Source organism: Budorcas taxicolor, chromosome X (genome assembly GCF_023091745.1).
Source record: "Budorcas taxicolor isolate Tak-1 chromosome X, Takin1.1, whole genome shotgun sequence".
NCBI classification, from domain to species: domain Eukaryota; kingdom Metazoa; phylum Chordata; class Mammalia; order Artiodactyla; family Bovidae; genus Budorcas; species Budorcas taxicolor.
Genome location: NC_068935.1, coordinates 121278805 through 121299826, shown reverse-complemented (window position 1 = coordinate 121299826; position 21022 = coordinate 121278805). Strand labels below are relative to the sequence as shown.

The window sequence follows — 21022 nt, the reverse complement described above, 5'->3', positions numbered from 1 at the left end:
CAGTCATGTTTGACCCCTTGACTTTGTTACATCATCACCACTTTTAATTCATAGCTGCCGCTAACCATGTCATCCTGTGGCTTGACTGTGCTTAGGTCTAATACCACTAAACAGGTTTATCAATATTCAGATGGTCAAAGCAGAGAGAAGAGGGGTAAAGTCTTGACACTGTCAAAAGAACTCCCATGAGGGGACAATTTTCTGAGCCCAGGATTTCAGTCTGGGCCAATCCTCTTACTAAATGTGTGCATGCGCTCTCAATCATGTCCAACTCTTTGCAACTCCATGGATTATAGCCTGCCAATCCGTGGGTCCTCTGTCCATGGCATTTTCCAGGCAACAGTACTGGAGTGGGTTGCCATTCCCTTCACCAGAGGATCTTCCCGATCCTGTGTCTCCTGCATTGGCAGGTGGATTCTTCACCACTAAGCCACCTGGGAAGCCTTACTAAATGTGTGACTGTGGGCAAGTTACATAAGTTCCTTGAGGCTCAGTTTCCTCCCTGTAAATTCAGTATAGCAGTGACCTCTTACAAAGCCCAACCCTTTGCAGGCAATTAACACCTTTTAGTTTCCTCCTTTTGCCCACCTGCCATAGAGCCTAGTTGGATGCTCATGGTAATCTAACTGGGAGCTAACATGGAAAAGGTGGAGTGGTTTTAGGCTGGGAGCTTATCTGGAATTAGGGAGTCCTAACTTATAAACATGTACCATCCAGGTCTTAAGATATTTGTATGGATGCATGCTATTAACCCAAACTCTGTCACCTACACATTTCATTGACTATATTGGGTTGGCCAAAAAGTTCCTTTGATTTTAAGTAAACATAAAAGACATTTTTTGTTTTCACCAAGAACTTCATTGAACAATACATTCAGTAACTGAATGAACGTTTTGGCCGACTTTTCAAGAACAACTGAGAAAGTTCTATGGGTTAAAGAAAAATATTAAGGGAGACAAGTCAAACCAGAGGATAGAAAAGGGGTTTTTCGCTGGCTCATTATCATTTTTGCTAACAAACTTCTACTGGGTACCACTTGTGTGTCAGAGACCATATTGAGTAGTTTATATTCAGTTTCTCACTTATCCTCTAGCAACCATAAGGAGATGGGTCCTATGACTGACCCCATCTTACTGATGAGGAAGCTGAGGCACAGGAAGAGCTACTAACAGCTTAGTGTTCAGGATCCCACATCTACTAAGAGTCACGACTGGCAATTGCACCCACACTAGGCCACCAACATTCACACCTCCCAGAAAGGTCAAAGCCCTGGCAAGCTGAATCACAGAAACTGTCATGGCATCAACCATTTGCTCTGTAGGACCTCTTTTCAGATCCCCAAAAGGAAGGAAACATCCCTGTGACTTTTAAGGTCAGTAGCTTTGTAAGGTCAGCAGATTGGGAGACAGAGAAAAAAAATATTTCAGGAAGAAAAACTGCTGTCAAGTAGCACACTCTTTCTGAACTAAATCAAGTACTCACTCTGGCCCACCGTTCAGGAGTGCCATCACCACGTCATAAGGTGGAACTTCTTCCTTGCTCCGTGCCCCTTAGAAACAGTGAATCCTTTGAAGGAGAAAAACAATTGTCAAAGATCTCATCTGATGGAGACACTTGCTCATCATTTTGTAGATTTAATGTTGTTATTAATTATCTGCAGTTTCAAATATTTCAAGGGTATGGGTTATATGGCATTTTTTCTCTTAAGATAAATCTGCTAAAAGCATGCATTGCAGTTGCATGCAGGGACTCATGGCCACAGTATCTCCAAGCCTTACTTCTCCTCATGTAAAAGGGAATGAGTTGATATTCTACCCGAAACTGTTGTCTTTTTCCTAAAAGCCTGTCCTGCAACCACCAAACTGGCCCTTGGAAACCAAATATAAATCTGTTCCCCCCACCCCACAGGGAGCTCTGGTTCTGACAGGTCTTTTGGAAAGGAGGAGGGGCTAGAACGGGGAAAGAAGAGACCCTCACTGAAGGTTAGTTAGGTGAGCCACATAAAATTGCCAACACTGACCCACTCTTTTACCTACAGAAGTAGCAACTTCATATGGTTTAACCCAATATTGAATGCTAGATCAGACACCTTTTATATGTTATCACATTTGATCTTCACAATGATCCTATGAGATCAGGTTTATCCCCCCTTTACAGATAATGAAACTGAATTAAATGCCTAAAGTAGCTGTCTTAGTTTGGGTTACCCCCGAAGTTGTCGCAGAGTCAAGAAATTGATGCGAGTAGTATCTTGGAATACAACTTTGTAAAGCTCTGGTCAGAGAATGGCTGCGTAAGACAGGGAAGGGAAGAGGTGAGTTATGGGGAGACTGTCCAGCTGGTGGCTCTGTGGGCAACTGGAGCCCAATCCCACTGGGAAACTCCAGGAGCCAATGAGGAACATATGCCACAGAGTCAACCCACCCTGGGGACAAGGGAGCTGGGCTGTTTATACACAAACTGTTTTTAGTCATCAATCCAGGCCTCTTGGGATTGGGACAGTATGTTAATACCTCATTATTTCCACATCAGGCTGGAAAGAGGGCTGGTGTGCACTGAAGTGGTAAGGAGACAGGGCAGCTATCTGTGTTTGCTATGGTCTCATAGCTAGAACAATAGACAGGGTATGAACTGGTGGTTTTCTGACCTCATGTCCTTCCCCACTAAAGCACAAGATGTCAAATCACAGGAAATATCACAAGCTCCAGGAAAACTGGGAATCAATTTTAGGGTTGTAGCTGGACAGCTAGAAGACAATCACCACTCCATGCTTCCCTGCTGAAGAATAACTACATGTGTGTGGCCCTCCAGAGTTTACAAAATGCATGCAGATCTATCACCTCATGGACCCTCATCATGCCCATGAGACAGACTAAAATCTACTCACTCACAAGATTATTATAGTCACGTGTATATTATATAACTATTGAGTATACATTCCAGGAACTATCCTAGGTAATAGAGAGGTAGAAGTGGACCAAAGAGATAAACACTCCAGCATGGTAAAACACCAATTCTAGTGGGGCCAGCAGAAAAAAGAAACAAAGGGGTGCATCATGGAATGCCATATCATAACAGGTGTCATGAAAAACTTAAGCCAAGATGGTGATGGCCAGGGACACTGTTGTTTTTTTTTAATTCAGGCTGAGGTCAGAGAAGATGATTAAATTTGAGGAGGGAAGTGAAATAAAGATGTTCCAGGCAGAGTCATGACAAAGGCCATATAACTAGGGCACCATGAGATACGAATCCGGAGAAATCACCCAGGGCAATGTCTCATCTTGCTGGCTACAGTCAGGACTTGGACTTTTGCTCTCAGCATGATGAGGAATCACTGGAGAATTGAGGGCAGCGAAGTGGCATGGTATATGTTTTCAAAAGTTCATTTTTTATTTATCTCTAACTCATGTGGCCAACAAGAGCCAGAACAGGGACCCAAATGGAATTCTTCTGACTTCCAGTCCAGTGGTTTTCCCACTTAAGTTCACAGTTGTTCTCCATACCTAGATGTCCTTGGTGTTCTTTTTGTTTTCCTGTCCCTTGCATAGTTATTTGTGATCTCCTGATCAAATCCTAAAACTGTTGTTGCCAGTTCCCCAGGCATTTGGCTCTTTGGGACTTCTCTTTGCCTCTTAGCCAATCAGCTTTAACATTCTCCCATTTCTGAGAGTGTCCTGTTCTCTTAGAGTTACCTAGCAAAACTCATGACCCACAAACTTGCTCAAGCAGAGTTTAAGCTTGACCATGAAAGTCAAGTAAGAACAGCAGGATTCAAAAATAACCACTCTAATCAGAAAGTTTAACTTTACAGATCTCCAGAAGTCTTCCTATCAAGGAATTTTAATAGTCAAGAACAAATCAAATTTCTTCCCAGGCTATGGGGAAAAAAGAGAGTATTGAACCTGTGGTTCATTGCATTCTTTCTCATCCAGAGCAACGTGGAGTCAGGCAAAAGTCACAATGAGATATTGCAGTTGTCTTTTCCTTCGTCATGACTATATTTTGTTTTGAAAATCTCAGATTTATTTGCTTCAAATCCAGAGCTACAGTGTCTTTCCAGTCAGAGCTGCAAAGACAAAACAACCTGTTCAGGGAATTATAATGTGGGGCTTTTAAAAGTGTCAGTACCCACAGTACAGTGTTTACCCCCTGGTAAAACAAGGAGAAAAACAGAAACATTCCACTCTCTCAGACCTGCACTGGCTCTGCAGTACTGACAAAGGTGACCATTTGTCTCCTGTCACTGGAGCTGGTCAGCATGACAGCGGGCACGCATGGGTAGAAGAAGCGTGTGGATAGACAGTCATTTGTTTAGCTATATCCACAGCTTAAATTCGGTATCCTCTGAACTTGTTATGTTTCAAAGGCAGAATGATATTTCTGTTCACTTATTAAGGGATGACTAACTTGCTTTTGGCTGCACTACAAATGAATCACAGTAACAATCCCCAACTTGCGACTGATGTTCTGATGTAATGCATTTCTATTAAAAGAAGAGGAAAGAGAGTGGGTGAGAGTGAGATCATGCAGCTACAGAACAGAACACCAAGGGAACTAGCGTAATTGATGAACTGCAGCGACCAGACCCATCCACTTCAAGGTGTTTTCTTGTGTCCTGGGGGAGAACACCTTGCCAGTCTGTTCCTACTCCCTTAACAGGGGCAGAATATCAACCTTGATCAAGGCATGGAATGTGGAGGGGTTCAGTGAATAAAATGCTTCACTTTGGGGTGAAATCCTGATATTCCTTGAAAGCATTCTGAAGCAATTTTGATCTCGTGTCACTTCGAAGGAAGTATTTGGGGGCAAATAATATAGGTTAGGTTAGTCAAGCAAACCAACAATTTCCCCTTTTCAACTATTTTCCTGTGAGCAGCTTATTTGGGAGTAGCAAAAGGAGGGAGCAGCAAGGTAAGATAGGGAAAGGAAGGGAGCCCATAAAGGTGGTGTCACCAGACTGATACCCCTGGGGACCTGCACCCTCCTCACAGCCTCAGTGCAGCTGAGCTTTCTGGGGGACAGCAAGAGGGTGTTAATTGCCCTGCCTGGCAGGATGGCCTTCCACCTTTATCTGTCCCCCCTTTTCAACATGAAACAAATACAAAAAAAGCTGGAAGGTGTCAGAAGAGCTCTTCTGAACCCACAGGTATTTTTCCTATGTTAATTACCACTCAGGAGCAGACACTTCCTCCCGGATCCCTCTGTACTCTCCTCGACAAGGTGCCCCTGCTGTCTTCTGAGGAAGATCTGCCTGTGCCAAGGAGAGGCAGAGAGGAAATGAGACTCTGGCCTGTCGTGCCCAGCAGCCCACACTGGCTTTGTCCCAGGCTCTGGCAGAAGGGGATTATAAGAGTCAGTGCCTCCCCAGCCCGGGAAATCACTCAGAGGAGGGAATTTTTTTTTTTTCTCTCCAGTAAACCTATTTTTCCCTACCATGTGGTTTTCTTTCTGGGTTTCATCTACTATCAGATCTGTCATTGACCTAAAAAGTACTTCAGTGTGTTGAAAAAGCATACTTCAAGCAGCTGTAATAAATCTCAAATTGATATTTATGGAGTTAACTTTCTCTTGCTGAGGATCTGATTGTATACTTTGTGGATGTCACTCACCTTAGAATTATGTCATGTTAGAACCAAACGGTCTGTCCTCAGAGATTAGTGGGACCAACCTCCGTTTTTTACTGAAAAATCTGAGATATGAAGTAGAGTGACATTCCTAGGGTTTCTGACATTCCTATCTCAGCAGCAAAAGCCAGATTTCAACTCGAAACTTATTACTGAATTCCATTATGCCCCACAGTCTCTTTGCTTGGTAAGTCTGTTTTAAAAGTTTTCTTGGGCAACTGAAGAGGCTGGATGGAGAATAAGCAAAGTCAGTAAGTTCAAACCCATCCTTCATTACTTGTTCACATCACCACATTCGGTTGCTGCCTAAACATGAAGTTGGCTCTTTGGATTATTTCTGGTCTCTCTCAATGGACCCCATAAACCCAGGTGCAGCTGCCCCGCAGCTCAGTCACATGAAGGCGGGTCATGTGAACCAGGTGGGCAGACAATTCTTCATTCTTCCCCACGTCCTCTTCAACCTTACTAAAGTTCTAAAGCTGTCCTGGTCTAGATTCTCTAGGCCTCAGTTGCTCCAGTTATAACATGAAAATAATGATTTAACCATTTCCATAGAGTCTTGTATTCAATAAAATTTGAAAACTGTATAGACAGTACTAAGCCGACTAGTTACTGTTACTATCATCATTCTTAACCTGAAGGGTAATGAGAGCAAAGAATATAACAATGTAAACAGAGCCTTAGAATGAATCTCAATTTAACATTCAGTCTGGCCTCTTTGAGGGGCTTCCCAGGTGGCTCAGTGCTAAAGAATCCGCCTGCCAATGCAGTATATATGGGTTTGATCCCTGGGTTGGGAAGATCCCCTGAAGAAGAAAATGGCAACCCACTCCACTATTCTTCCCTGGGAAATCCCATGGACAGAGGAGCCCACTGGGCTACTGTTCATAGGATCACAAGAGTCAGACACAACTGAGCACACACATGTACAAACACTGGCCTCTTTGGCAGCAAATTACAATAAACATTTTGTGATCAAGACTGACACTGGATTATGCTTTGCTAGAGTGCTCAGCATTGTCTATTGTTAGGATCATTCCTTTGTTTTGGACATCAGATCTTTTATGTGATTTTCCATATGTAAGTGTGAGCACCCTAAATTCATGGAATTTATCCTATTATTGACAACAGAGTAGATTTGATGAGTACTTATTGAATATGTGTTGAGTGAATAATCTAAAAACTTATACAGAGTTATAGAAACGGATTCTATGTTGAGCCACATGACAGATCCAGACTATATTAAGGGTCAGGACTATTACATCATGATGTTTCCCTCTCCTTTTCTTTTCCAAGCGTCTGTAACTAATAATAAGCTTGCAGCAACTGAGACTGTCCATTCTGTAGACTGAAGTGTGTTGTAACCATTTTACTATCATGCTTTGATGTTTTCCTATCTTTCTTTCCCTCTTCTGCCCCTAAGAACAAAATTTTACTTAAAGGCTAAGATGAAGTCACTGTAAACTAACTTGTCATCATTTTCATCTTGCTTTTCTTTTCCAGTACAGAAATTTAAAGTAAGTATAGACCAATGACGACAACACATAGCTGTGATCTCTGGTTTCTATTCTCCCCTGTGAATGGACTAAGATCATCTACTAATGTGTCTGCTGTCCTGAGTGGGGCTCCTTTAGGAAAGTAAATCTGGGCATTCTAAAACGCTATACAGGAAGAAGCCCAAGTAGCATGTGCAGTGTGTCTGCACATGGCTCCGGGAAGAGCCACACACACTCCAGAAGTCCCAGGAGGGAATCTCCACTCTCCTTTCCCAAGCCTCCCACTATCCACTCCCCTCTTACCCCCAGGAGAATCACGCAGACGCCCCCTGCCAGGTGGGTGGCTTCAGCCAACACCCCGTCTCTGGCTGCTTTGTCACCCAGCATGTCCCTGCCACTGAGAAGCGAGAGTGCCACATGTTCTACCCACCTGACCTTCAGAAATTCAAAGCAGGTGAACCCCACAGAAGCTTTGGTACTGAGAGTTAAGAAACCTCCCCTCTCTAATTTCACTGAGGTTCTCACTTTCCAAGCCTCCCTCCTATGTGCTGGTGGTACAGGGGTTAACAGCGTGTCTGCTTTCTTTGGTCTGTGGTCCCAGGGGTCCCAGAGCTGCCAGATCACTAAATGGTTTACAACTCCCCACCCAGCGTGGCATGGTCGCCTCAGAGAATGGATGGAAAATATCCCCTTGCTATAATTGGGTTCAGCCCTGTGGCTTAACACCATCTTATTTGGCAATCTTTTTCTCTTGACATATTTAGTAATCACTCCAAGGGAGATTTATTAGACCGTTCATGGGAACAAACAATGCACTAAATATTACACATATGCATGCTTTCAATACCACTCCTTTTCTAGCCTATTCTGAATCTTTCCCCCAAAGTCTTTCTTTTAACTCCCTCTTGTCACTAAATTCCTCTTGGTTCTTCCCTCCTCCTCAGTAACCTTTCATATTTGGGAATTTTCTTTTTTAGTTAGGAGTTCTTTTAATCAAAACTCACTGGACCAAGCTTAGAACACACTCTTGGTGTGTCTAAACACACTCTCGATGTTTAAAACCATTTGAGTCATTCTGCTCCCCATCAATCCCAAAGCATCAAAACAAAAATTTAGTATATGGTTAGAGTTTGGTGAAAACAGTCTCCTAGCTATCTCTGGGACATCAACTCTGCGTGTGTGTGTGTGTGTGTGTGTGTGTGTGTGTGTAGGAAAGGACTCAGAATATTTCAGCCAAATGTAATACAGTGAAGTGTTTCCTGAACCTCAGGGTTGTGGCCTATGAGGAGATGTGAGGGAGGAGACACTGAGAATTAGGATTAACAACTCATGCTCTGCACAAATTAAAGGACTTTGATAGCTGGTGCCCCTCAGACATTTTCTAAAACCATAATCAATATCCCATTCACCCTGCCACAGGCATGCACAGCAAAATGTCTTAGCAAATAAACCAGCTACAGCAGATTTCCAAGCAAATCTATCAGGGTCATGAAGACACTCAGAAGGTTATGAATCACAATGGTGCAGCAACAGTATGGCAACTCTGGGTGTGAGGCTTTCATTCCCTTTCTGTGGGGAGTGTTCTCCACTCACCAGGTGTGGAACAATGGCCAGCTCTGCTCAGGAGAGTGCTCTGCACTCGGCATGGTCCTAGGTGTGCTCATGTAATTCTCACGGCCACCACTGGCCTCATTTTGGAAACTGGCCTCATTTGACAGGGAGAAGGCCTTATTTTCTCACTTTAGACCACAGAATACACATGTTCCTACATATCTGAACTTGATGGAGCACTTGTAATTTCTTAGGGGTGAGGTGGTGAAAGCCCCAAATCAGGATTTATCCAGCTGCTGGCATTGCCAACCTGGAGGTGTCTGGTGAGGAGCTAGGAGGACAAGTATTAGAGCCAGACTGCCTGGGGCAGCCCAGCTCTGTGCAACTTTGGGCAGGTGACTTGGCCTCTCTGTGCCTCAGTTTCCTCATTTGTAACACAAGGCGGGTACTTGTAGCTACTGCAGTTTCTTGTAAGGATTAAATGACATAATCTGTAGGAAGGACATGGAACTGTGCCTGGTATGTAGTAGGTGATGTTACATGAGTGTCTGTATTCCCACGGGCACCTGGATCACAGGCATACAGAACCAGGGCATGGCATGTTTGACTTAGGGCAAGCTTTACAGAATAAATCCTGCTGCACTTCCTTAGCATGACTGCCCTGTACCCCAGCCAAGCTCTGCAACTACAGGTCCCTTCCTGTAGAAGCAGGACTATGAGGATCCTCAAGGTGAACTGCTTGTCTTGTATGCCTCAAAGTGATTGCACTGAATGGGGAAAACATTTCACTGCCCTCCAAATCAGCCACAAGGGATGGGCCTACACAGGACCTCTGTGCTTGGACTTGTGCTTTAATTCACTTTTGCCATTATATTTTCAAGGAGGAGACTGAATGGTAGACCTGTTGAGATTCTCAGATAGTTACAGACCCACTGAATCACACTTAAAGAACACAACATGGAGAAATAATGCTGTGCTTCTCCAACTTTTGTATCGGCCTCCCTTGGAGGGCTTGTGAAAACCCAGATTCCTAGGCCCCACCCCAGAGAGTGTGACTTACCAGATCTGAGATGGGGCCTGGGAATTTTCATTTCTGACAAGTCCCCAAGTGGTGCTGATGCTGCTGGTCCAGGGACCACACTAGGAGGCCCTCGAGTCAGATGGGTGTCCTACATCCTTACTACTCAGTTCTGATGTAAGGTCCTAACATTTCATTTGAACTCTTTAGCTTGGAGATGGCATGAGTGACTCCCTTTCCCTTCCCCTACAAAAAAAATAGAGACCTTTGGGTCCACAGAGCTGTCAGTTAGGAATGTCTTATTTTTGGTCATCAACACTGACTTTCATTTTTTTCCCCATAGTTGCATGCTGCTGTGACCAGGATCCAGGTTCCAAGGCCTGGATTTAATTACACATTTGCTCACATCTGTATCCTGAATAACGATAAGACTTGCATTGTGGATGACATCGTGCATGTCCTAGAGGAGCTAAAGAATGCTCGGGCCACCAACCGGACCAATTTTGCTATCACGTACCCGATCACTCACTTAAAAGATGGGAGGGCAGTTTATAATGGGCACCAGCTGGGAGGCGTCACTGTGCACAGCAAGGATCGAGTGAAATCCGCAGAGGCCGTCCAGCTCACCTACTACCTGCAGTCCATCAACAGTCTCAACGACATGGTGGCGGAGAGGTGGGAGTCCAGCTTCTGTGACACCGTCCGACTGTTCCAGAAATCTAACAGCAAAGTCAAAATGTACCCTTACACATCCTCCTCGCTGAGGGAAGACTTCCAGAAGACCAGCCGTGTATCAGAACGTTACCTGGTCACCAGCCTGATCCTGGTGGTCACCATGGCCATCCTCTGCTGCTCCATGCAAGACTGCGTCCGCAGCAAACCCTGGCTGGGCCTGCTCGGGCTGGTGACCATAAGCCTCGCCACCCTCACTGCGGCTGGGATCATCAATCTGACTGGTGGGAAATACAATTCCACCTTCCTGGGAGTCCCTTTCGTCATGCTAGGTAATTATTGTCCTTTTTTTTTCCTTCTATTTCCTCCTTCTTGTGGTGGTGACAGGGTTCCTGAAAGGCTAGGAGCAGCTGTCTAACAACTTTGTTTCATTTATAGCATCTTCCTTTAGTCCAGAAGCCCTGGGACAAATTCTGTAAGGTGGTGCTGGGTCTCAAGAAGCAACCTTATCTGGTTGATGTGCCAGAAGCCCAAAGCCCTGGCTTCTAGTCCTGGACCTCCATGAAGTAGCTGTAGATATTAATTTAAATTCAGCAGATATTAATCTCTGTGTACCAGTGTTTTAGGTCGGGCTTCCCCAGGAGCAGACCCTGAGACAAGGATCTGGATACAAATAAGTTTATTGGGGAGGTTAGCCCAGGAGACCACAACCTGGAAGCAGGGACATGAGACGGGGAAGGAAGACGATCTGAGGTATGTTAATCAGCAGGTTACCACTGTGGGCATCTGTGGTTCAATCCCACTGGGGACCTTGGAGAGACCTGAGGTGTCCTTGAGGGGTGAGGACTCTTTAAGCTGCAGTATGGACCCAGAAACCCTATGTATGATTCATTGAGGGTTCTCCCCTGGGTCATTAGCTCCCCAGCACTTCCCGGGAAAGACTGATCACATTCCTGAAGCTGGAGAAATCTCTCAGGTTACCAGTATTTGGAGTAAGAAGGCTTCTGTGAGCTCAAGAACGAGGACTTGGAGGGCCACGAGTGGGGCACCAACAGTGTCCACGAGCCCTTGGTTTCCCTACCCAATGGGCAGGGTGGATGTGAACATCACACGGAAGGATATGGTCAGTAGACAAGAACTCTGAAGGCAACAAGCTAGACATAAATAGGAAGGTAACTTTTTCTTGTCTTTGCTATGAACTTAGGAGAATATTTTAAAATGAATCCTATTATGTAGTCTCTTGGGGGCTGCAGAAATTTCCTCATGGAGATTCTGGTATATGGAAAGCCACAGTGCTCATAATATAATGTCAGTTGCTCTGTCGATCTGATATTGATGATGGCAGAGGTCCAGCAAGCCTGGTACCGAGTTTCTCATGGGCCAAGGACCCGAACACTTAGCTTCTCCCTCTTCTTTGGCAACTTCTCATCAATTCCTTTAGCAGAATTAAAATGTCATTTGGAATCAGATACTGACATGACAAATGAAGTGGCATTTCTAACTGGCTGAGAAATAACTCTGCTTTAGTTCATTAGTATGCCTGATGCCCTGTTTAGAGGTAGTAGGAAAAAAAGGAATTTACTCAGGACATCTTAACTGCATGATGGTTAAATGATAATACACAGGGGCTGGTGGGGCCACAGAATTATGTGCTGCCCTCCATGCTCTGCTCTAGTAGCTCAGCTGGTAAAGAATTCGCCTGCAATGCAGGAGACCTCAGTTCAATGCCTGGGTCGGGAAGATCTGTTGGAGAAGGGATAGGCTACCAACTCCAGTATTCTGGACTTCCCTGGTGGCTCAGCCAGTAAAGAATCAGCCTGCAATGCGGGAAACCTGGGTTTGATCCCTGAGTTATTCTGGCCTGGAGAATTCCATGGATGGAGATGCCTGGCAGACTACAGTCCATGGGGTCACAAAGAGTTGGACACAACTGAGCCACTTTCACTTTCACTTTTACTCCATGCTCTGCAGGAACTGTGGAGAAGGTAATGGCAAAGCACTCTAGTACTCTTGCCTGGAAAATCCCATGGACAGAGGAGCCTGGTAGGCTGTAGTCCATGGGGTCGCTAAGAGTCAGACACGACTGAGCAACTTCACTTTCACTTTTCACCTTCATGCATTGGAGAAGGAATGGCAACCCACTCCAGTGTTCTTGCCTGGAGAATCCCAGGGACGGGGGAGCCTGGTGGGCTGCCGTCTATGGGGTCACACAGAGTCGGACACAACTGAAGCGACTTAGCAGCAGCAGCAGCTGCTGCAGGAACTGAGACCCAAGCAATAAACATATACTAGTAGCTTTTGTGGAAAAGTGGGGCACTGTGTGGAGACTGAGAGAGCTGTGAATTTACCAGATCAGTTTACTCATCTCTGCCGAACACAGCAGAGGAGGCTGCTATACTTCCTCCTGAAATCAGTCTGCTAAGATGGCAGCATAACTTGCCTCTTTAAAATAACCTCAAGATGATGTGGGTCAATGGTGGAATACAGGGCGGTTCCTTGCAGCCTGAGTAAGGAGTGGCTGTGAGTAGCTTCCACAGAGGGTTGAGTCAAGATTTAAATTAAGATGTTTTGCTCATGATTAGTCACATGCTTGGGGTGTTTGGTTGTTTTTTTTTTAGCTTTTTATTTTAAAAATAGCGTTTTTTGCTGTGATTGTTTCTGTGGGAGGAAGATAAACAGGGATAAGGGTTCACAGGAAACTGAAGGGAGACAGGTTCTTAGGTGAGGAAAAAAGATGTTAGGGCTAGAAAAAGAAGTATCATTCCTGGTTTTTGACACTCTTAAGTAATTATTGAGTGACTTCCCTGGTGGCTCAGACGGTAAAGTGTCTGTCTACAATGCGGGAGACCCAGGTTCGATCCCTGGGTTGGGAAGATCCTCTGGAGAAGGCAATGGCAATCCACTCCAGGACTATCACCTGGAAAATCCCATGGACAGAGGAGCCTGGTAGGCTACAGTCCACGGGGTCGCAAAGAGTCAGACACGACTGAGCAACTTCACTAAGTAATTATCGTGAGCTCAAAGAAGGGTACAATATTTAAAACTTCCTAAAAACTAATTGCATTCAGTAAAACTACAATATTTAGAGCTTCTTAAAATTAATTTTTACGCAAAATACAATAGTAACATTAAAACTTCTCCCCATAATTTCACTAAAAATCAATTTCATTGTAAGTAAAAATGAAATTAAATATTCAAGACGTCTTGAATTTTATTAAGTAAAAGAAATCACAGTATTTCAAATCTCTTAAAATTTATTTTTGTCCTTTTTAAAGAAGTTTTAAATATTGTAAGCAAAACTGAATGCAAAAAGGAATACACCAGACAGTACTGGTATGGGGAGGGATGGGATGGAAGAGATGGAAAGATGCTGCTAGCCAGGGAGCATCTTTGAAAGACAAATTCAGAAAGAGTAGTCCCACAACTTCACCAAGACCTAGTATCAGTGAATTTCACATTAATTCAACTCAGAAAAACCTAGCATCTGTAGCGAAAGAGACCAAGCGCTGCAGTGCCCAAAAAACCCTTGTTTGTAATTTGTGAGGAATGTCACATGCATTGATTTGATGGCAGTTTTCCCTGCTGACAGTCAGTAGACAACCTTTCTGTACATTTTCAGTTCAAAGAGATCTCAAATTACTTAGTCACAACATGAAAGGAAGCAACGTGTTTTAGTAGCTAAGGCCCATTTGCAATAAATACTTTGCACCATGTAATGGGTGCTTAATATGCTCGTAAAGCCAGCAGCACCTGGATTTAGGATGGCTGCCCTTCTGTATTTCTCAGATAAACTCATCATTCTCAGATTTGATTGTAAAATGAAATCTAAGCAAGAGCACGTTCATAAATGTTGTGTTCGGTACCAATGTTTCTGTTTTTTTGATGACCAGTCCTAAAATGCCAATAAATATTTCAAATGACCAAGAAGAAATGCAGTGCTAAGGGTTTTGCAGTGTGTGGCTCACTAAACTTGTCCAGCTTCTAAATTTGCCCGTCTATAGCATCAAATGGTTATGCTTAAACTAAGCAGATTTAAGCAAAACTTCTTGATTTTCTGTGGTATTAATATACAGTCAAATAAAACTAAAAAATATATGGCTTCTTTTAGAAGGAAAGGTATCTTAGAAAAAAAATCTCTTAGTCCTTTCCAGATGAAATTTCCTTGGCCGACAATAGGTCTATAATGTGATACACAATTATAGATTTAAAATTCAACAAACTAAACATTCTCAGTGTGATGCCGGTCACTTAAGGCCAGACCCAGCCAAATGCCAAAATGGCAGCAGATTTAGAATGGAAAATTTTAAGACCACGTGTGTCAAACCGTATTAACCTGACAAAATTCCAGAATAGGAAAGGATTTGGATAAACTCTTGAGAGTTCACCATAATGGGATGTGACTGTGTGTTTGTAGCCAAGACGATACGTGACATCTCTGGCAATAAGAATATATCCTACACAGATGAATCATTTGGGCAATGATGTAAGCATAGATACATCAGGATTTAGAATGTTTTTAATCAGTGTCAGGCATATTAGACAGCCCTACTTCTGCCAAAACCCCTGTCCATGAGTCAGATCAGTTTATTTAGAGCTGAAATTCTTAAAGGTCTACAGTATCATAAATGCTCATTGACATTTTTTAGTTATTATACTTTGGAGAGGAGCTTATTTCATCCACACCCTTTGTGTGTAAAGTAATATCTTTTCTTTCCAAACTATATTAACACCAGGCATCGAGGTACTTGAACTGCCATTTGTAAACATTTGACACTCATCATGTTAATCTATTATGGAATTTCCTTTAAGGGATAAGGATTTACAACATTGCCCAGCAGCTGGGTATGATTTAAGAAATTGGCACAGGTTTTGTACATGCCAGCTCTCCTTACAGGCTTAATATTTCCACAGCTTTGCTGATTAGACACAAATCAGGAAAGGAATGGAATGTTGGGGAATATAGAAGGGAACAGAAGGAAGGTTTTCTTCCTTCTTCATCTGGTAGGTTTGGTGTTTCATGTATATTCTGTACAGCTAAAAGGGGAAAATTGAAGTCGTGCTGAAAGGTATTTTGAATATTAGTTTATATGTGGTAATCTAATTTATAAGGGTGGCTTTGCATTTATTAAGATACAAGAGCCTCAAAGATCAGATGAGATGAAAAATATTCTTTAAGAAAAATGTTCTTCAAGCCCTTTAAAATGTTTGGGATTTTGAGAAGGTCTAATGTCAGATCCAAGGTTCCCTCTTCCTTCTAAATTACCCAGCCAGGCCATTCAAATTCAAGGATAGGAAAGAAGCAAGGATGTGATTAAATGCTGCTGCTGCTAAGTCACTTCAGTCATGTCCGACTCTGTGCGACCCCACAGACAGCAGCCCACCCTGGGATTCTCCAGGCAAGAACACTGGAGTGGGTTGCCATTTCCTTCTCCAATGCATGAAAGTGAAAAGTGAAAGGGATGTCGCTCAGTCGTGTCCGACTCTTAGCGACCCCATGGACTGCAGCCCACCAGGCTCCTCCATCCATGGGATTTTCCAGGCAAGAGTGCTGGAGTGGGGTGCCATTGCCTTCTCCGATTAAATGCTAGGAAGAGACTAATAGCAAGGATGTTTGGCTTCCTTCAGGTATACATCCTAAGATTATCTGTATTTAGCAGAAACCAGAAGATAAGGTTCAGTTCTCTGAGAAATTGTTTTTATTTGCTGCCAACTGGAATGTGATGCAGTATACAGAGCTCAGGCTTACAAAGAGGTAAAAGGTCCAGCACAAGAAATTTAGTTCTAAGAAACTGGAACTCTTAAAGTTCAAAGCAAATACAAAATTGTCAATATTCAACCATTCTTCACCTACAAAATTGGTGCCAATATCTGGCTATTTTTGATGTCCAAAAGCAGGAATTTCTTAAGATTCAATCTCCTACATTATGGTATACGTTCATTACTTGCAACAATATGACAATCGACATGATGGAGTAAAAGTATGTTAAGAATGCTGTGGAAATACTCTGCTTAGGTATAAATTACTAACAGGTTCTATGGTGTCTGCAAAAAGAAACTGATTTATAGGTGTTTTGTTGTTCCCATTGTTGCTTACATCTGATTTGAAATAAGAGAGTAATTCCATATACTATTTTCAAAGTGTTTTTCCCCCAAATATCCTTTTTGTGATGCTCTATGATCACTGTGGGACTAATTTAAAAGGATATTGTGTTACTTTGTGTCTAGTTCTCATCTTTTTATGCTTATCTTCCACCAGTCATACTACAGTACAAGGTGGATGGGGAGAAATAGGTCTGAGGGGATGGATCAGACACGTTTTATTGTTCTATCCTTAACCACAAAGGATGGCAAGAATGGGACTAGGGGCATAAGTCCAGGGAGGCAGAGAACAATCAGGCAGAGGAATGCAAGGCTATTCGTCTCTGACCCAGGTCTCCTGGGCATCCTCTGGATGGTCTAGCCAGCTAGTCTAGGGAATAGGGGGTGGCCGATTCCATGAAGGTATCACAGCTGAAATCAAGGACACTGAGCTGGTAAAAAAAAAAAAAAAAAAAAAAAAAAACAGAAGGAGGGACACCTAGTTGGTTGTTGCATTTGGATTAACATCTCTGAAAGTCATTGCTGGGGCCAGGTAGTATTGACCAGATGGATTTGCAGTAGCTCATGATGCAAGCAGATTCATAGTCATTGTCAAGGAAACCCTGCATTTCACCTAGACTATATCACCAGCCATGAACCAAAATGTAGATGGAACAACACTAACATTTCTCTTCCTCACCAGTAAAATAAATTGCACATCAACCTACTAGTCATTTTGTGCATATATCTGTGTGTGTGTGTGTATAATCTGGGTGTATAATATATATTATACATCACATTACCTATATTATATGTAATGTGATATATTATATAATAAGTTCATGTTGTGTATATATAGTTTATGTGTTTATAACATATTATGTATACATATTGTTTGAATGTTTGAAGAGAAATTCAGTACATTTCTCTCTATATTATATAGTATATATTCACACATTTTATATGTAAATATATAAAATGTATTTGAATAAGATATGCCACATATATAAATACTACATATGTCTTCTGTATGAAGAGATATCACACAATGACCGTAGCGTATATTATGAGCTTCAGTTGTACACACTGATTTTATATAGTGCGTGCATGTGCACGCGCACACACACACACAGAGAATGTAAATACTTTATCTTTAAACACAAAACAGCTATTCATTTCCTGGACTCTTATTTGCAGCTCTTGAGTGAAGGAAATCATTTCTCAGATTAAAAGTCAATGCTGTGATTAGAATTACCAAAATGCGACAAGCCTCTAGTAGAAAGAGTTTAGCTGTATGTATTCACCCTGATGTGAGCATCTGTCTTAGCTTAAGCAAAGTACACCTTTACTCTCACTCTTAACTGTGAGACAAAACAGGCTGTGATAAACCAAACAACTCAGCATAGAAAGTAAATGTTTATAACAGTAAAAGTGTAAATGTAACCCAATTAATGAACTTCTCTCTAAAAACAAATGTTACTCAAGCCAGACACATACACACTTTAAATTTCTTTAAAAAAAAAAAAAAACATGAATTTATGTGGATGTCATGGAAGGAAAAGCTTTTTATAAACATGAGCTACTTAGTGGAGCTTGTCTAAGAATAAAATATGTTTTAAGCAGATTTTGCTCATGCATTCATTATACTCTATGGATTTTCTAGAAGAATGTAGTAATTTTATTTTCATATAGGAAATCTGGCACTGCCCAGGCATGCTATAAATGGCTTTATTATCTCCTGATATTAAATGTTTTCACATTGAAACTTAGAGCCATCCCATTTCCCCTCCCCATCTTCTCAGTTATTCCTTACTTGTAGGAACTCAGGATGAGGAAATCCTGCTAGGATTAAAGGATTAAAATGCGAGGAGAGCCCAAAGGCATTAGCCTCTGTGCTGTGGCTCTGTGTGCTGGAGAAGGCAGGAGGTTCCGGGCCTCAAGAAAAATCTGCCTTACAAAATCCCAGTGTACCAAGTAGATTGATTTGCCTATGATATTCATTGACAAAAAATAAAAATAAACAAATCACCCAGATTGCCTCTGATAGCAAAACCATTAAATACATTAAAAATATCATTGACTTTATGAATAACCTTCCAGAAGTGTATCTACTGGGTAAAGTTAGGTGAACACTACACTATTCATTTGTCAATTCCTGGGTCAGTGGATTGTAAACAATCCTGAAGGCTTCAGTCAGGTCCCAGAAAAGAGTCTGGGTAAGAGTGAGATTTTATTTAATTTGTGAGTGTTCCTGAGACTCACTCTAAATGATTGGAGGATTTTCCACCATTAGTGTTATTTATCATCTGTGCTGTCTTTTCATTGCCTCCAAAATCTGAAACGTAACTGCACAAAAAGATAGAAAATTCTTTGGACAAGAATAAAACTGATTAGCCTAAACCCTTTAGTATTTGATTTTACTAGATGAAAATCCCAAAGTCTACTGCTAATAAAATTTAAATTGCATTCCTAGTACAAACTGTCTGAACACCAGCGAAGAGCTCTACTGTCCTTAACCCAGGGCCTGGCTAAAAGCCTGTGCTGCCACAAAGCAGTCACTCGTGAATAATTAGAACTTGGACTGGTGTGTGTATGTCTTGACGCACACTGATAGACGTGTTCATATGCATTTAACTATACAGACATGCACTGAACCAAAACAGAAACAAACATCTTGAATGTGCTTTTCAAAGACTGAATGCTTTCAAGTCTTCTTTACCTTCAGAATTTGATAGCATCAGTATGTGTAGTTTAACAGTTCCCTCTGGTAACTCTTCAGCTTTAAGTACAGTGACCAAAAGAGAGGAGGATCCCTGGGTGCTGGGAGGCAGCTGCTGAGAGAAGAAAGTGGAGAGGAACAGAATCTCCTCAAATCTTTCCTCCCTGCCTTTCCTTGGTTTCCACTGTCCCAGTTTCTGACATGGATATCAAAATGAAGCCCAGGGCTGGCTGCAGGAAACACTGTGAAGGAGTTAAGTCTCTGTGAGATCCTCTTACCTGTGATGTTCTCTGCCCTCCCTCCCCATCTCCCTTCTTTGTCCCACTCCCCTGAGTAAAGGGAAGTGGCTTCAATAGACAACTATTGCACAGGGGGTTGCATTTAAAAGAATCCCGTGAAGGTCAAACCAAAGGGAATTCAGCTGTGGTGACAGACAGAGCAGGCCTTCTTGGGGAACAGGGCATTCTTCAAGTCCTACAGCTTATGGAACATGTCTCCCTGGAGTCCAGGCCAGAGAACAGGAGCCCCACAGTTGAGCTTTCCATTATGGTAACAGGCTAACCTCTTCAACACAAGTGCCCAGCTGTCAATCAGGTCTGGTGCTAGCTAGGCACCCCAGGCTATTCTTCCCTGGGAGGCACCGGCAGCCATGTTGGTATGCCTTCCCTCCTTGACTGACTGAGCTTCAGTGAGGAGGCCCAGGTAAAGTGTTACCAGTTGTCCCTGAAATCCAAAGAGTTCTCTAAAGACAGTGCACAACTAGAATTTGGAGTTGAGGGTGTAGGCATCTGCTAGTGGGAAGGTGGGCTTGAGAAACAAGAGAGAAGTAATGGTGGGGGCCTCGGCACTGGGCCAACAACCACTAGCAACAAAGGCTGAATGATCAGGTAAAACAGACTCTTTCTCAGGGCCTCCTCTTCTGGCCTCTCTAAGTCATGCAGGCACACCCCTGAGAAGAATGAAGGAGAAGCAGAGTTTCCAAAAGCCCCTATGAGTAAAATCTGAATCTTCTGGAACTGCCCCCAGAACCAAGAACATGTCATGCGCAAGGAAAGTGATCAGACTCAGAAGGACAAGGCATTTAAAATGCAGCAGCCATGTGGCTGAGTCCCTTTGCCGTTCACCTGATACTATCACAACACCGTTAATCAGTTATACTCCAATATGAACCAAAAAGTTAAAAAAAAATAAAGTCAGCTGATTAGGAGATTTCCTGATATAAACATCTTTGATATGGTATGATATTCTTTTAATATTGTATTGAATTTTTTGCTATAATATTAAAATTTTGTAGCAGTATTCAAAAAAATGCAGCAACAAAACTCAAGAGACACACTAACAGCCTACTTCCACATTCCTTGAGTTTGATTATTTTCATTCAGGACCCTCAAAAGTCTTACTCTTTTTACCTAATAGCTCTGTTAATTCAAAATCCTTTTCTCAATTAGCTTCTAAGATTATTCAATACCAAGGTAATAAAGGAATTCTTATTGTATTTTCCAACAAGAGTCAGGGTCAGATAATGTCATTATAAAACATACCCACTGTAAAAAGGGCTGCAAAACAGATTTAATTTAAATCCTACCATACCAGTAATTCTAATCCTGCTTTATGCATCTTTATTTTCTTACCACATTTAATGACTCAGCACCAAAGCCTTGTTTTAAAAATTCTTTCTCTTTCTAGAAAGAAAACACTTATACAATTCCATTTGCCTTTTCAGTGAAACTCTAAAGTGTGTTTTCCTATCAGAACTTATTCTCCCTGGCCCCAGATGAAATGGTCAGTACTGTTTCCCCAGGGGGCAGGTGCCTCGGAGGTACTTTCTTTACCCTCATTTCAAGGGATCAGTTATTTTAATCAA

The 21022-nt window shown here is 42.4% G+C and overlaps 1 protein-coding gene across 1 annotated transcript in view; it reads left to right on the top strand.

Moving 5' to 3' along the window:
• PTCHD1 (patched domain containing 1) overlaps positions 1-21022 on the top strand; it is a 51122-nt gene that overhangs the window by 26759 nt on the left and 3341 nt on the right. The window contains exon 2 of the mRNA XM_052663762.1: positions 10033-10693. Coding sequence (XP_052519722.1) covers positions 10033-10693 — 661 coding nt within the window. The remainder of the gene's footprint in view (positions 1-10032; positions 10694-21022) is intronic.